Source organism: Melozone crissalis, unplaced genomic scaffold (genome assembly GCF_028551555.1).
Source record: "Melozone crissalis strain CALT ecotype California unplaced genomic scaffold, PUWL_Pcris_2 ptg000108l_1, whole genome shotgun sequence".
In the NCBI taxonomy this organism is placed as follows: Eukaryota; Metazoa; Chordata; class Aves; order Passeriformes; family Passerellidae; genus Melozone; species Melozone crissalis.
The window spans coordinates 1,768,433-1,784,741 of NW_026535885.1; the positions used below are offsets into that span (position 1 = coordinate 1,768,433).

The following is a 16,309-nucleotide window of genomic DNA, read 5'->3' on the forward strand; positions in this document are numbered from 1 at the left end:
AAGGGTGTCCCTGGAGCTCAGCAGCACCAGGAGGGACCTGCAACCATAAACCAGGAAGAACAGGAGGCAGCAAGCTTCTGTCATCATTTTTACCAGCCAGGTACAGAGCTCTGAGCAGCTACTCGGCGGCAGAGGGTCAGTTGCTTTTGGTTTGGTTTAGTTTGGTTTGGTTGGGTCTGTTGTTTTGTTTGGTTTTTTGTTTTTTTTTTTTTTTTTACAATCAAAGAAATCAAAATGTGACCCGAGTTTACAGAAACAGAATCAAGGCTCTACCCCAGAGCCCAGGGCCAGCTCAAGGGGCAGCCAGGCCCTTCCTCCTGCTGGGCAGTGGTGAGTGGCCAGAACCAGTGCTGACCACGAGCCCCTCTGGCCTTTCCATCAAGAGCCAAAGCCCTGATCCCTCCCCACCAGCACCTCCATCCCCTCCTGTTCCTGTTTGCACCTCCCCAGGTGCTGTCGTGGCCACAAGCCTTCCCATTCTTTGTCCAAAGTGCTTCCATTCCTCGTGGGCCTGCCTGGCCAGCAGCAGTGGCTCCAGCTCGGCGTCTTCGGCCCCAGCTCCGGTGTCTTTGGCCCCCAAACTCCTCTGGGTGTGGCTGCTCAGCTCCACACACCCACACCGAGCATCAGCTTGGCAGGCAGGAGGTGCTGGCTCTGGGCACGGGCCTCGAGTCCAGTAAAAAAAAAGCAAAATAAAGCTGTAGTATTTAGGAAAGTGAAACCAACACCATTTTTGCATAAATATCATCAAGGCCGTGGAGGCTAAGGCTGTTTGCTTCCTGTATTAAGTTAGTTGCCAGTTCCACACTCGTCCGTTGACCTGCCCAGGTCCCTGAGAGATTTGGATTCCTGTCCATGGGGGCTCCAGTCCTGCAGTGTCATCCTTCAGGCCGTCTCTCCCCGTCTGTCTGCAAAGCAGGAGGAAAGAGCCCATCAGCCACCCCAAATCCCAGCTTCCCACAGCCCTACAGGCTCTATCCCTGCCGTCCCAGTGCCTTCCAGCTGGAACACAGCCCGGGAGCCGTGCTGGGAATTTATCCCTTGGGAATGCACAGCTCAGGATGCTGAGCAGCGAGGCTGAACCTCCAGCAGCATCACCCCGTGGCTCCCACCCCACGTACCTTGTGCAGGGAGGCTCTGAGCCGGCGGCTCCGCGCCGTTCCTGCCCTCCGTCCCCTCCAGCTCGCTCTTAGTCCTGCTCTCCTCCGCCTTGGCATCCCCGTCCAGCACCGGGGAGCCCAACGCCTCTGCCGCGGGTGCCTTCGGGGAAGGAGCCGGCCCCGAGCCCAGCGAAGGCTTCTTGGCTACTGGAGGGGGGATCTTGCCGGGTTTCCTCTGGGTTTGCGGGGCGGCAGCGGCCGGGGCTGCCGAGCGCTGCCCCGAGAAATTCATCAGCTCGGCCACCAAGTTCCTCTTCAGGTCTGCCTGTGCCTCGGGGGACGAAGCCGTCTCGATCACCAGCTTCCTGGAGCTCTTCGCGAAGATGAAGCTGGCCGTGGAGGCCGGCGATTTGCTCCGGGGGGACAGCTGCCCATCTCCGGCGGGCCCCTCAGGGCCGGGCTGGGCCGCTCGGCTTCCCGGCGGCTTCTCCGCGGCCTCTGCGGAGGCCAAGGCGGCGGCCTTGAGGTGCACGGCGTGGAGGAGCTGCTTGGAAGGCACCGCGTCTTGGGCGGGAGGCGGCTGCCGGTTGGACAGGGAGCGCCGGACGGGCTTCTGAGGGGCCGGGCGCTCCTCGGGCCCGGTTCCAGCCCCGGCTCCGGCCCCGGCCGCGGGCTCCACGCTGACGGAGCGCAGCCGCACCATCTGCAGCAGCGACGGGGTGACGATGGGCAGGCTGGCGTCCTCCTTGGCCGCCGGGCCGCTCTTGCTCCGCGACACCGGCTCCTTCTTGGCCTCCGCCCGGGGGCCGTTGGCCGCCTTCTTAAGGCTGATTTGGGGCGGCAGGGCCGGAGCCGAGGGCGGCGGGAGAGGCGGCGGCGGTGGCGGGGGCACGGGGGCCGTGGGAAGGGGCTCGGCGGGGTGTGGAGGCTGTGGAGCCCCGATGGGTGGCTCTGGCTGCTGAGATGGTGAAGATGCAGCCCCCGCGCTCGGTGTCGCCGTCTGCCCGCCCGCCGGGGCCGAGGTGGCATCGGGCAGGCTGGAGAGATAGGATTCATCCGGAGGGGGGAAGTCTGCCATGGACAGGTCGTGCTCCTCGGGGGCCGGCGGTGGTGGCGGGGGCCAGGCGGTGTCGGCGGAGGGCTCACTGCTGCTCTGGGGGCTCCCCTCCACCTTCTTGGCCGGCGGGGGAGGCGGGTGGTAGGCAGGCGGCGGCGATGGCGGTGGGGATTTGCCGCTGGGCTTGGCCGAAGGCTCCTGGCCGGCAGTGCTGGGCGCTGGGGGGGTTTGTGAGGGCTGCAGGGGGCCGGCGGGGGCCGGGGGCTGCTGGGGCTTGGTGGGTGGCGGGGAAAAGGGAGCAGGAACCTTGGGGTGCGGTGGGATGATGAACCGGTCTGAGCGAGCGGTCAGCACCTCAGGAGGGGTCGGGTCCGAGGCCGAGGAGGAGATGGAGGTGAGGGAGGAGGACACGGAGAGCGCAGGCGACTGCAGGGAGCAGACCCGGTCCGGCTTCTGGGGCTGAGACTTGCCCGGCGACACAGCTGGGGGTCCCAAGCCCTTGGCAGGCAGTGTGGGCGTCCCACTCTGGCTGGAGTAGCCGCTGGAGGGAGACATGGTGCGGTCAGAGCCATCGGGGCAGCTCCACTTGGCCTGAGCTTGGGGCTCCCTCAGCACCACGGTCACCCCGGGCCGGCCCCGAGGGGCCTCGGGGGAGCTGGCGCCCGCCAGGCTCTCGGAGCGGAGGCTGCTGGTCTCGCTCAGCGCTGGGGAGAACACCTCATCCTCGCCCGTGGGGCTGAAGGGCTCGGGCCGCGGGGACCAGGGCACGCTGCTCTCCCGCTGGGGCCGGCGCTCGGGCCTGGGGGGCAGCCCCAGCACCTTGGGCTCCCCGTCAGCTTTTTGGTGCAGCGAGTAGGTCCTGCGGGGAGGGGCCGGGGGCTTCTTCATCTTCCTGAGGGACACGCTGCGGGTGGAGGAGCGCTCGCTGGCCAGGCTGGCCGTGTCCGAGCCCTCCGCCTGGCTGCTCGTGCTGTAGGCAGGGGATGCTCGGCCGCTGCCCACGCCCAGGAGCCCGGGGGCTGCAGGAGCGAGACCGGCAGCGGGCTTGGAGCAGGAGCTGGCGAAGCTGGCGGAGCTGTAGATGCTGATTTGGTCGGTGTCAGAGCGAGCTGCCGCGTCCACCTCGCTATGCGGCCCCACCTCGGGCTGCCGATGGTCACAGCCGCCCTGGGAGGAGATGGTGGAGCTGTTGGACACGATGGTCTCCGTGGACTGCGAGTGGCTCCAGTTGTCGCTGGAGGAGGAGGGCTCGCGGCTGCGGGGGCCGCGCTCCGAGAAGCGGGACAGGGAGCGCACCGAGGCCGGGCTGGACGACACGAGGCTGCAGCGGCTCAGCGTCCGCACGCTGCTGCTCGTCAGGGCCACCACGTCCACCATGGGCGGCAGGATGGCGTTGGGGATGATCTTGGACATGTAGGTGCCCTGGGGCGAGATGGACATGACGGGGCCCACCAGCATCTCCGGGGGGTTGGCGTAGGTGGTCATGCCCGGCACGGCCAGCGACTTCGGCCTCATCATGGGTGACAGTTTGGCCGCTGTCTTCCTCCCTAGCAAGCTGTCGTCGTAGTAAACCTTGTTGATGTGCTTCTGCAGGGCTGCATCGGCCTCCTCCAGCACTCCCAGGCAGACTCGGGCACCGCCGACTGCGGGCAGGGGCTGCAGCTTCCCATCGATGGTGGGGATGCGGATGGCATCACCCGACACCTGCCCCCCGTTCAGCATGGGCTGCACTGCCTGGCCGTCCCCACGGCCTGCTGGCCCTCTTCCATCTGCCTCGGGATGTCCCTTAACTCCGTGGCTGTTCCTGAGACCTGGGAGCAGGGAGAGATGCTCAGTGTGATGCCAAGGGAAGGCAAACAGATCGTAAAAATCCCCCCTTGCTCCCCCCAAAGCTTACCCAGCTCTTTATGGACGTGCTGGGGGATGCCCAGCACTGTCGTCCTCCTCTCCTTCCTCTTCTTGCCAGCCCTCTCTGAGGATTTGGGAAAGGAGTCGTGTGGTCGGAAGGTGGAACCTACAAGAGGTGTGAGAGGGTCCAGCTGGTATGTGGGGAGCCTTTTCTGGGTGTCCCCAGTGTCCCCAACATTTCCCACTGCCAGAGGTGCTCTGGGATAAGCCAGACTCAGGCAGTGGAACAGGCACCAACCGAACAGTCTGAGCAGGGAGGAGACAGTGTCTGTCTGTCTGTCTGTCCATCCCCCTCGCCCAGCCCCAACACTGTGACTCAGCCAGAGCTGCTCTCCTCTCTCCCAAGGGTCCCCAAATCCCTGTGCTGGCTCTTGGGCAGAGCCCAGCTCCCTGCCCTGCTCCCCAGCCCCCTGGCACAGCCCTGGCCCCCCATTCCCCAGCCCAGCCCGGTACCTTTGCGCTGGATCATCTCGGAGCGGATGGAGAGCGCATCCTCTGAGGTGCTGTCCGTGGCACAGGAGGCTGCCCGGCTCCGGAAGGACAGGCTGTCATCCTCCGAGGATGCACAGGACTGTGGGGGGACACAGAGGGCTCAGCAGAGCCCGGGCTGAGGGGACAGAGCTGCCCCAGCCCCGGCCAGGCCCCTTCCCCGCCGCGAACTGACTGTGCAGTGAGACAAAAGCTCTTCCGAGGGCCAAAGGCTGAGTCAGCCACGCCGGCATCCAGAGTCCTCCCACCAGGAGCAGGGCTGGGAGCAGCCCCTGGGACCCCTCATGGCTCTGCAGCCGCCCCGAGGGCAGGAGAGACGGGGCTGGGGTGTGCAAGGAGCACCTGAAGGAGCTGCTCCAGTGCCAAGCCCAAAATGATTCCGTGGGTGCTCCCAGCCTGGCTGTGCCCCAAACCCTTGGGCTGGAGGGCTGCCATGGCTTGGAGAGGGGTGTGGGACAGCGACAGGGACAGGCAGGATCCCAAACAGCCCCATGCTGGACATGGCTCAGTGTCCCCATCCCTCCAAAACACCCCTAGCACAGAGTTTGGGATGAGACACTTCAGAGTTAACCTGAAGTTAACTTCACTGCCCCCATGGCTCTGCCCATCCTGGGGTTCCCAGTCCCCCATTTCCAAGGGGTTAAAGGGGTTTTCCCAGTCCCCCACTCCCAAGGGGTTAAAGGGGCTGAGAGCCAACCCGAGGCAGCAGCTTGAGCAAACACAAACAGGGTGAGGCACTGGCAGCGGGGTCAGAGCCCAGGGATTGCCAAAGGAGGGGGAGTTTCCCCTCGTCAGCAGCCGGGGAGGGACACAGGCACCAGGCTGGGTATGGCCAACAGTCCCCATATGCCACCAGGTCACCCTTCCTCAGTCAGGGCTCCCAGGGGACACCAGTGGGGTAGGGACAGGGGGATGCAGGCACAGGGGGACCCCACAGGGCAGAGCAGGACGTGCCAAGGCTGAGGATGGGCAAAACAGCTCATCATGGGGCAAAGGGACAACACCAAGGGACACACGGCCAGTTCCAGCCCCACAACCCCCCTGGACATGGTCCTGCCACCTTGGCCGGTTGTCTGTCTGTCCCCAACACCACCCAGAGAGGACAGAAGAGCCCCCCTGTGTCCCCTCACCCCAGGAGCACCACTTGGCAAGGCTCACCTGGAGGCTGCTGGTGTCCCCGTGGTCCCAGGCACTTTTGGTCTGTTTCTGCTTCTCTGTGGAGGGAACACAGAAGGTAAAACCCTCCGGGGGATCCGAAGGAAGCAGCTGCTGAGCTGGCAGTGCCCCCTGCCCTGCCCAGCACCAGCACTGGACTCTGCTCAGCCCCGTGCGCCGCCCACACTGCCCGGCAAGCCAGGAGCTGGGGACAGCCCTTCAGCCGTGTCCCCAAGGCCACCATGGAGCTGGGGACAGCCCTTCCACTGTGTCCCCAAGGCCACTCTGGACCTGGGGACAGCCCTTCCACCGTGTCCCCAGGGCCACTCTGGACCTGGGGACAGCCCTTCCACCGTGTCCCCAAGGCCACCCTGGGGCTGGGGACACCTACCGTGGTGCTGCAGGGACTTGAGCCCCTGCTGGGCCTGGTTGTGCAGCTCCTCCAGGTGCGGGGGCCGCGTGCTGGGGAAGAAGACGTTGTCGGGACATTCCTGGCCCGCCGTGTACTGCACGCTCAGCCGCTTCTCACCCTCGCCCTTGGCAGCTCCTGTGGGGACAGCGGGGTCAGCTGGGCTGGGGGGACACGGCCACGCTGCCACCCAACCCACAGGGGACAGCGCCAGGTGGTGACAGCCACGCCAGGGTGATGTTATCCTGCTCAGCTCCAAACAGGGTGCTGGAACACCGAGAGAAATCCCATCCCATCCGGGTCGATATTCCGGAGTCAGGATGTCTCTGCTGCTTTTCTCCCTGGATGTGGGACCTCCCTCCTTCCCCAGCGCCTTCGTTAGGAGTTAATGAGGTAACAGGACCTCGTTATTCACCCCTGAATTGTGTGGGGCTGGGGGCAGCTGAGCAGGGAAGGGGCAGCACAGGAGGGGATTAAATGTGGAGGGAATGAGGATGAGGATGAATTTCCCTTCAGAGCATTGCGTCATTCCCAGGCCTCGCTCATCAGACCCCATGATGGGACTCCCCCCATGCCCCGGCAGGCTGGGAACGGCACAGAAAAGGGAAACTGAGGCACATCCAGCGGCAGAGATTCCAGAGGACCCAAATCCCTGCTGCAAACCCTGCTGGGTGCTCAACACCACATCAGCCACGCCTGGGGCAGCACGGAGCCTCCGTTCCCAGCCTGGCAGCCCCTTCCCCGCAGCCACCACAGCACCCAAGGGGCTACCCTGGCATCACCCAGCCCTGGCATCACCCAGCCCTGGCACTGCAGCACTGTGGGCACAGCCCTATCTGCTCCACGCCTGAGCGAAGCCTCAAACTCTCCCTGCCCAGAAAAAAAAACAAAAACAATCTTGAGGAAGGGAAAGGCGAGCGCAGGAAACCATCGAGGCTGGCACCGCGGGGCCAGGGGCACCTGCTGCTCACACTGCCAGCAGCACCCACCACCCCTCATCCCCCGAGCCCCCCGTGTCCCTGCACCCCCAAGGGCCAGGCAGCGAGGCAGCCGTGCTGAGTCTCCCGCACACAAAGGAGCAGGCCTGGAACAATGGAGCCTCCCGCCCTGCCGCCATGCCGGCCTCTGCCTCCGCCAGCACCGGGGCGCGGTGCGAGCGGGCACCGGGGCACGGCCCGGCGGGTGCTGCCACCCCGATCCCCCGTGCCGCTGTAAAATCCCTGCAGGCGACACAAGACACCCACAGCCCCCCCAGCATCACGTCCCTAACCCGCTTTTCCCCCCCAGTTTCGGCAGCCTGACACCCCCCAGATGTGCTGGGGAGAGGAGCGCAGTGATTTATCCATCCCGGTAACTCCAGGGCTGGGTGACCTTCCCTGCCCTCCCCCGGGGGTGGCACAGCCCCCCTGCCCGCTGCGGTGGGCGAGCAGCCCGGGTTGAGCCGGGGGGTCCCGGCGGGCAGGGGTTGTGTAAGGACAGGGCTCTGCTCCCTCCCTGCCCGCCGCTCACTCACCCTTCTTCTTGAAGAAAGCCAGCAGCGAGGAGAGATTCCTGCCCATGAAAACCACCATGGTGGCCGGGGAGAGGGTCTGGTCCCCAGGGAACGGGGGGGCTCCGCCGCCCCCCGAGGATGCCCAGCCTGTTGTGCCGCTCTCACCCGGTGCGTGCCGGCGGGGCGGATGCCGGCGGTCCCCGGCTCCCTCCCTCCGTCCTCATCCGCACGGGCGGGAGGATGCTCGGCCAAGCGAAGACGCTCCGGCGCAGCTGCTCGAGAGCAGGGAGCAGCCTGAGCCGGGGACGGCTGCGCGGTGGCAGGAGGGGACAGTCCCCGGCAGGAGGGGACAGTCCCCGGCAGGAGGGGACAGCCCCAGCTGCGCCCACCGCTCCCTCGGAGAAGGGAAGAGGGGGCCCCTCCTCTGGCCCCCGGCCCTCCCGCCTCCTCCCACGCACGGCACAGACCACAGGGATCTGTTCTTCCAGGCTCGGGGCCAGCATTTCCCCCGCTCCTCCCTCCTGGACCCCTGGGACTCCCCAGGACCCTGCTGGGCACAGCAGCGCCGCAAACCACTCGTTCCCTTCCACAACAGTGCGGCCAGCTGGGAGGAACTGGGAGGGTTTGCACCTTGGCTATGACACAGCACAGGCAGCAGGGTGACATTCCCCACCCCAGGCTGTCCCCAATGTCCCCCAGGACCCTGCCAGGAGAGCCCCATTCCGGGCAGGGAACACAGGACAGGGCCAGGGCTGTTTGTCCTTAGGGACAGGGCCACGTCACGGTCACAAGGGCTGGCAGCACCGGGGGAAAACCAGCCCTGGGACCAGTCTAACCAGTAGCTCCAGTGCTGCTGCGGAGGCAGGTGAAAGCAGGGGCAGAAATGCCAGGCGGTCACACAGTGGCACTGCCAGTCACTGTCCCCACCATGGAGGGCAGTGGGGATCTCCATTCCCCCCATTTCCAGGCATTTTACCCCAAAAAGTGAACAGCACCCAGTGTTTACCCGTGTCCTTGTGCCAAACCCTCTGCCCCTGCCCTGCAGCACCCCAAGGGCTGTGCCAGGGTTTGTTCCAGCACAATGCAGGGTGGGCTCACCCAGCACAGGGTCCCAGCAGTGCCTGTGCAGCCCAAGGGACAGTTTGACCTTGTGAAGGACATCTCTGTGTCCCCAGTCAGGCAGCTCTGGGCTCAGCGAGGATTTCTTCCCTGGAATTCCAACAGCAGCAGCTCCCTGGCTGTGCCTGAGCCAGCACCTGCTCCAGGATGGGCCCTGCTGCCCACTCGCCCCCCAGAAGGTGCTGGTGGGGTTGGGCAGAGGTTCCCCAGCTCTTTCCACAGCACAAGTGGAAAAGGGACATAATTAAAGGGCTGAGGATGCACAAAGCAGGCAGCCACGTGCTGAGCTGAGCCCTGCCCTCTGCTCTGAGCAGCCTGAGCCCAGGAAGGGCCACGGGTGGTGGCAGCTGGCAGGGACACTGCTCCTGGCTCCATGGGTCAGGGTCCGGCCTTTCAGCTCTGCCTACAGGGATGGGAGTGCAACAAACCCCATCCATGGCACCAGGGACTGCAACAAACCCCATCCATGGCACCAGGGACTGCACAGACCCCATCCATGGCACCAGGGACTGCACAGACCCCATCCATGGCACCAGGGACTGCACAGACCCCATCCATGCACCAGGGACTGCAACAAACCCCATCCATGGCACCAGGGACTGCACAGACCCCATCCATGCACCAGGGACTGCAACAAACCCCATCCATGGCACCAGGGACTGCACAGACCCCATCCATGGCACCAGGGACTGCACAGACCCCATCCATGCACCAGGGACTGCAACAAACCCCATCCATGGCACCAGGGACTGCACAGACCCCATCCATGGCACCAGGGACTGCAACAAACCCCATCCATGGCACCAGGGACTGCACAGACCCCATCCATGGCACCAGGGACTGCAACAAACCCCATCCATGGCACCAGGGACTGCACAGACCCCATCCATGCACCAGGGACTGCACAGACCCCATCCATGGCACCAGGGACTGCACAGACCCCATCCATGCACCAGGGACTGCAACAAACCCCATCCATGGCACCAGGGACTGCACAGACCCCATCCATGGCACCAGGGACTGCACAGGCCCCCCTCCATGGCACCATGGATTGCAACAGGCCCCCCTCCATGGCACCAGGAGCCCCCCAGTAAAGGGAAACAGCCCCTCCTAAGCTGCTGGTGCAGGGCCCAGGCACAGCTGAGCTTCAGCCCAGGTGGAAGCTGCTTCCAGGGCTGTGAGGACATTCCAGGTGCTGGCAGCCAGCCTGGCCCTGCCTGTGGCCCATTGCCCACACAGGACCTGGAGAACATCCCTCACTGATGGAGCCGTGTCCCTCTCCGGTGTGACGCCCCTGAGGAGGAGCTGCCACCTCCCAAAAGAAAATCCAGGGCTGAGCCAGGGCACGGAGGAGCCTCGTGGCAGCTCCACTTCTCCCACTCCCTGTGACCTTCGCTACCTCATCATCCTCACCCGGCCAGCCTCACCCCGGCTCTGTCAACACACGGTGAAAGCTGCTGGAAACGGGGGGAATCCAGGAGGGAAAGAGGGGTCCCGGTGGGCTGGGGAATCCAGGAGGGAGAGCTGGGGAATCCAGGAGGGACAGGGGTCCCGGTGGGCAGGGGAATCCAGGATGGGGACAGGTCCTCGTGGGCTGGGGAAGCCGCTGCAGCTGCAGCCGCTGCCGGTAGCAACACGCCCGGTTTGCAGCCGGTGTCCCGGCCCCTGCGCATTCCTTGCGGTGCATCCCGGATCTCCCCGTGCCCTCCGGGCTGCGCTGACACACGTGCCTGGGCCACACGTGGCAGCGGGGCTCTCCCAGATAAGGAGGCAGGCACTGCTCAAGGATGGGCTTGGGGCTGGTACCTGCTGCTGAGGGGGCAGAGCATCCCCGGAGCAAGGCATGGGAAGGGACAGGGAACCCCAAACACCCTGCCTGAGACAGCCCGGGGGTACCAGAGTGGGCTCCACAAGGGCTGAGACCCCACAGAAGCTCAGCCAGGGCCGCCCAGCCCGATGCTGCAAACACATCTCAGTGCTGGCCCAGCTCTCACTCTGCTGCTCTTCACCTGGAGAGAGCCAGGGGAGAAAATCCCATCTCGTGTCCCCCTCCTCGGCAGCCTGCGCCTCCTGCGAGCAGCAGGTTTGGCCGGGCTGGCTGCAAACATCCATCCGTGCCTGCTCGGCACTGCCCCGACTTGCCTGCTCCGCGGGTCCTGCGGCGGCTCCTGCCCGCCCCTCCACCGCCACTGACTCACCGCCCAAAAATGGGGAGGGGGGGAGCTCCGGGCGGGCGGGAAGGGGCTGCGAGGTCCCCAAGGGGATTTGTGTCCTGCTCTCGGCAGCCAAAGCAGCCAGAAGCCCTCCCTGGTTCACGGGGTTGGGGCTCTCCCATCTCTCTGGGGATCCCTCCCAGCACCATCCAGGCCTGGGCACTGCTCTGCTTGCCAACACCAGTGGGGTGCACCATGAACCCCGTTCCTGAGAGCTCCATGGAGCTGCCAGGACCCTGACAGAGCTGTGCTCCAGTATCACAGAATATTCTCATTTGGAAGGGATCTTATCCAGCCCTTCTGCTCCAGCATCCCGTCCCTCTGCTCCCTTTGCAACCTTCAACTCTTTAGGGTGTCTGGGAGCCCCTAAAGGCAACGAACCCATCCCCTAAATCCGTGTCTCAGCACAGCATCCACGCCCTGGAACACCCCGGGGGACCCAGAGCACTGCGGGCAGGGTAAGAGAACAATAATATTGACAGTGGCTCTGGCCACAGAGCCCCTGCTGCCAGCCTGCCCTGGGCCACACCTGGGGGCTGCTCCAGCCAGGAAAACATCTCCAGCAAGCAAATAAACACCGCCCCATCCCCGCTGCCGGCTCTGCTCTCAAACACGATCCCACGCAGAGCCTGAACTAAAATTAATTTCAACTGGGAAAACAAACTTGGATTGCTTTTTTCTTCCTCTAAATCTCAGCGCAGAAAGCTGCCTGCTCTCACCTCGGTGAGCCAGCAGGCCCTGGAGAAGGAGCTGGAGCGGGGTGAAATCCCACTTGGAGCAGAGTGCGGCTCCAGTCGCCTCCAGCCATGGCTCCTGTCGTGACAGGAGCACTCAGGGTTGTGCAAGGGGCCCTGACCTCGCTGCTGTCCCACAGCCAGCCCTGAGGGGACACAGAGTGTCCCCTGCTCCCTGAGCTATCCCAGATGTGGGTAGCAGACCAGAGGGGGACACGGCGGGACCACCCCAATGCCCGGCTGTGCCTCATCCCTGCACGGCCTCCATCCCACCACGTCCCCACCCCCTGCAGAAGCCACCGAACAGGTTTGAAGGTAAATAACAGCCAGGAGCCGGATCCGGGCGGGAACATCCCAGCTGGGGAGCGCAGGGAGGGAAAGAGACACAGAGGGTGACACCGGTGGCGCTGTGACAGAGCTGGGCCACCAACACCTCCTCCTTCCATTCCCCAGAGCTTTATCACTCTGATGTCCTTCCCTCGGTGTCTCCAGCCTTTCTGGTGCCCCGGGCTGGCCGTCCCCGCGCTGTTTGCAGGGCACCGGGTGCTCCTGCCACGGCAGAGGCGTTGCCTGTGGCAGCAGGCACCTGGCTCCCCGCAGGAGCCAGCCCGGCAGACGGATTAAGGACAAGACGTTGCAGGTTTTTTCCGTGCACGGATCCCCCGTCCTTGCAAGCAGCAGCTCCCAACCCCGCGGGGCTTTTCCAGGGAAAGCTGCGGAGGTGCCGATCCTCCCTCCCGTGGGGACGGACACGGAGAGGAGCTGCCACCGAACGGGGTGGGGGAAACCCAGAGGCGCAGGGCAGGTCCCATCCCTGCCAAGGCAGCACGGCACGGCACGGCACGGCATGTCAGAGCCGAGATGCCTGCCCGGGCACCACCGGGAAGGGCTCGGTGTCCAGAGCACCACCGGGAAGGGCTCGGTGTCCCCAACACCACCGGGAAGGGCTCGGTGTCCCGGGCACCATTGAGAAGGGCTCGGTGTCCCGGGCACAGCAGGAAGGGCTCGGTGTCCCGGGCACAGCAGGATGCTGCCTGGAGGAAGCTCCTGTGTAAATCTCGGGTTTGTGCCCCCGCCGGGACCGGGCCCCGCTCTCATCCGCCCCCCGGGTGTTTGCGGAGCCGGCGCAGCGTGGCGCTGGCACGGACAGAGCTCAGCGCTGCTCAGCCCACCCTGGAGCTGCCCCGCAGGAGCCGCCACTGCCGAGGGGCTCCACGGCTGCTGCTGGGGACGTTCCCAGCCACAGAAATCCCTGGCACATTCGGACACCCCATCCCTGGAAGTGTTGGGGCAGTCTGGGGTAGTGGAAGATGCCCCTGCCCGTAGAATGGAACGCGATGAGCTTCAAGGTCCCTTCCAAATCAAACAATTCCATGGGTTTTTTTCTTTCCCTGTGAGCCACCAGGGGAGGCGGGTGCGGGGTGACCCCACACCCAGAGCTCATCGCCGCTGACTCCGCGGGGCGCAGCCTGGCCCGCAGCCACGTTCCTGCGCCCTGACTCAGCAGGGCCGGCCGGGGAGTCCCGATAAGGAGGCGATAAGAGGCCTCGGTCTCCCTGGGGCTCAAGGACCTTCCCCGGCATGGGCGAGAGGCTGGGGATGCCCCCGGAGCGAGCCAGGCCCCGCTCTGGCACGGGGAGGTGGGCACGGGGTGCGTGGGTTTGGCACCGGTGGGCAGAGTTTGGGTGGGATCAGCGGCAGAGCCACCCCAGTGCCCACCCTGCCCCTGGGGACCCTGCTCTGTCCCCTCAGCACCCAAAGGCTTGGGTGGCACCCTCAGCCCTCTGAACACATGGCACAGCACAAAACCATCAACGCCGGGCACGGCAGGGCCAAATTCATTCCCAGTCACCACAGAGGCAGGAACTGGGGACACTGGTCCTGCCACCCGCCATATGCAATTGTCCCCCAGCCCAAAACCCAGAGGGACCCAGGGCGGTGCAGGGGGAGAGGGCAGCGGCGGCAGGGCCGGCACACCCAGCCCCCAGCCGGTGATCCCTCCGAAACGCTGAAGCGACACAATGCAAATTCTTTGGCTTTGTGGCCGCCGCGCCGTTGCCATGGAGCCGGGGCAGAGAACAAACACAACTCGCCCCATGTTTTCTCAGCACCTTCCACCCCACGGCCCTCAGCCCCAGAGGCGGCCCTTGCCTGCCCCGGCCGTGCCGGTCCCACATCCCGCCCGCTCCGCGGCATCCCAGGTGCAGCAGGGCTTTCCTGGGGAGGGCAGGCACGGTCCTGGCTGGGGATGGACGAGGGACAGCCAAGGCTGGCAGGGATGGAGAGGAGATGGAGGTCAGGCACGTGGAAAGGGTGAGGATGTGCCGGGGATGGCAGCTCCAGCCCTTCCTGCACGGAGAGCGCGGCCAGAGGAGCCTGCTGCCACCCCGGGGAGGATGAGGAGAGCCTGCAGTGAAGGAGGTGCTGTCCCATGGGACCTCCTGCCTCAGTTTCCCTCAGCACTGAGCGGATTTCTCAGCCAGGACATTCCTGCTCCCTCTCCCTGTGCACCTGCGGGGTCTCCCCATGCCAGGCCCCACCTCTGGGATGGTTTTGCTCCCATGGTTTTGTCCCCTGGCTTGTGCAGAGCTGACTCCAGGCCCTGTTTACCCTGAGCTCTCACATCTGGCTGGCTGCTGCTGTGAAGGGACACAGGGCAGGGGGGACAGCAGGGCCAAGGATCCCACAGGGCTGGTGGGGAAAACTCCCCAGTTACCCGTGGGTGCTGCTAACCTGCCCCATGATCCTGCCCACGCATCTCCCAGGGCTCCTCCTTGCCTCGGGCAGGGCTGGGGACACGGGGACAGTTTAATGACACCATGGGAGAGTCAGCAAGCAGGGGATGGGGGCGATGTTAGTGCGAGAGAGCTTCCCTCGATGTCACTGTGAGACCTCCCCTGCTGGCACCCCCTGCCCTGATGGGGGAACCACGGCGGGAGCTCTCCAGGCACCCACGGGGGTCACTGATCCGCGAGTGGGTCCAGCCTGGCGTGGGACCCTTTCCCTGCAGGAAAGATCTCAAAAGATCCCAAACCCTGCTTCCTTTGCAGCATCCATAGAGACGGAGCATAAAGCAGCGGGGCAATGTGTGTGGACAGACAGACAGACAGACGCACAGAGAGAGGGGGGGAGCAGCCCCTGCAAACACTCGCGGATCCCCGCGGCACAGAGAGAGAAACTGAGGCACGGGGCGGGGTGGGAGGAAGGCGACGCTGGGATCCCGCTTGGAAAACAAATCAGTGAAATCGGGATCCCGCTTGGAAAACAAATCACTCCCTAATCCGGCTGATCCCGTCCCGATAGCGCGGCTGCTCCCCGCACAGCCCTGCCCGCAGCCAGGGCCGCTCCCCCAGCCCCACTCCGGGCTCGGAGGCCGATCGTGCCCCCCAACACCGGGAGGACACAGCGAACCCTCCCCTCACTCCTTGATTCTCCCCATCCCAGCCCAACAGGAGAACTTTCCCACTTTCCCAGCGCGATCCCTTCCATCTCCGAGAGCAGGAACCCCAGGTGTCCCCAAGTGTCCCCAGGTATCCCCAGGTGTCCCCTACCTGCCCTGGGTTTCCCGGCGCGGCCGAAGGGCCAGAAGGTGCCAGGCTTGGTGCCCGCCGGGCTCCTCTTGCGGTGCGCGTTGCCCATGAGGCCGCTGCCGCCTCCACCGCGGCCGGGTGGAGGGCACCGCGGTGCTACATGGCCGGGCCGAGCCGAGCCGTGCCGGGACAGCCGGGGCCGGCCGTGGCTCCCATCGCGGCCCCGGCGGAGCCGAGCGCTCGCTCGCAGGCGGCCGAGCCCGAGCCAATGGTGCGGGCAGAGAGGAGGGGCCTGCCGGGATCAGCCGGCGGATCGCAGCACCCTCCCAGCCCCATCCCTGCGCCGGGGGTGCCGGGGTGGTGCAGGGAGGCTGAGCGGGCTCGGGGAGACGCCCCGGTGGCCAAACAGCCCCGAGCAGCGCGGAGGTTTCGCCACCCTGGAGTTCGCCACCACTCCGGCTCTCCCCAGCTCCAGCTGTACAACCCTCCCCGGGTGGGTTCTGGGGATGGGGAGACCCCCCCAGCCCGGCCAGGGTTAGGACAGGGTTACTATCAAGGCTATCGGAGCAAAGCGCCCGAGGCCACGGGCTGGGTCGTGCCGCTGCCCAAAGCCGGGGCGAGCACCCACATGCCAGCCTGGCGTGGGTGGCAACCCCCGGCACCCTCCCCACGGCCACTCCTGGCTCTGGGGAGAGTCACGAGCACCTTGCTCACACTGCCGGCACCTTCCTGCCCTCTCCCGTGCACCTCAGCCTCTCCCTGCTCCAGGGCTGGCAGAAAAACCCCGGGAATTGCTGCCCCAAAAGCCCAGGAATTGCTGCTCCAAAACCCCAGGAATTGCTGTCCCCAAAACCCCGGGAATTGCTGCCCCCAAAACCCCAGGAATTGCTGCTCCAAAACCCCAGGAATTGCTGTCCCCAAAACCCCAGGAATTGCTGCCCCCAAAACCCCAGGAATTGCTGCTCCAAAAACCCCCAGGAATTGCTGGCAGAAAAACCCCAGCAATTGCTGCCCCAAAAGTCCCGGGAATTGCTGCTCCCAAAATCTGCCCACACCACCCGGCCAAGCCCCTCCACGGCCCCTTCCCCAAGGCCACTTTTTCC

General features: G+C 65.3%; 1 protein-coding gene across 2 annotated transcripts; it reads right to left on the reverse strand.

Annotated features, from left to right (window-relative positions):
- Positions 1 to 87: 87 nt before the first annotated feature.
- KIAA1522 (KIAA1522 ortholog) lies at positions 88 to 15,322 on the reverse strand. Of its 2 annotated transcripts, none has more exons than XM_054292235.1 (7): positions 15,228 to 15,322; positions 6,101 to 6,256; positions 5,713 to 5,768; positions 4,519 to 4,636; positions 4,055 to 4,171; positions 1,122 to 3,968; positions 88 to 908 (listed from the first exon to the last, which is right to left on the reverse strand). In XM_054292235.1, the coding sequence occupies exons 1-7, from the start codon at positions 15,313 to 15,315 to the stop codon at positions 886 to 888; spliced, it is 3,405 nt and encodes a 1,134-aa protein (XP_054148210.1). In that variant the 5' UTR covers positions 15,316 to 15,322; the 3' UTR covers positions 88 to 885. The 2 variants fall into 2 exon arrangements, with proteins under 2 accessions (XP_054148210.1, XP_054148211.1); XM_054292236.1 differs by lacking the exon at positions 15,228 to 15,322 and adding an exon at positions 7,632 to 7,862.
- Between the last annotated feature and the right edge of the window lie 987 nt (positions 15,323 to 16,309).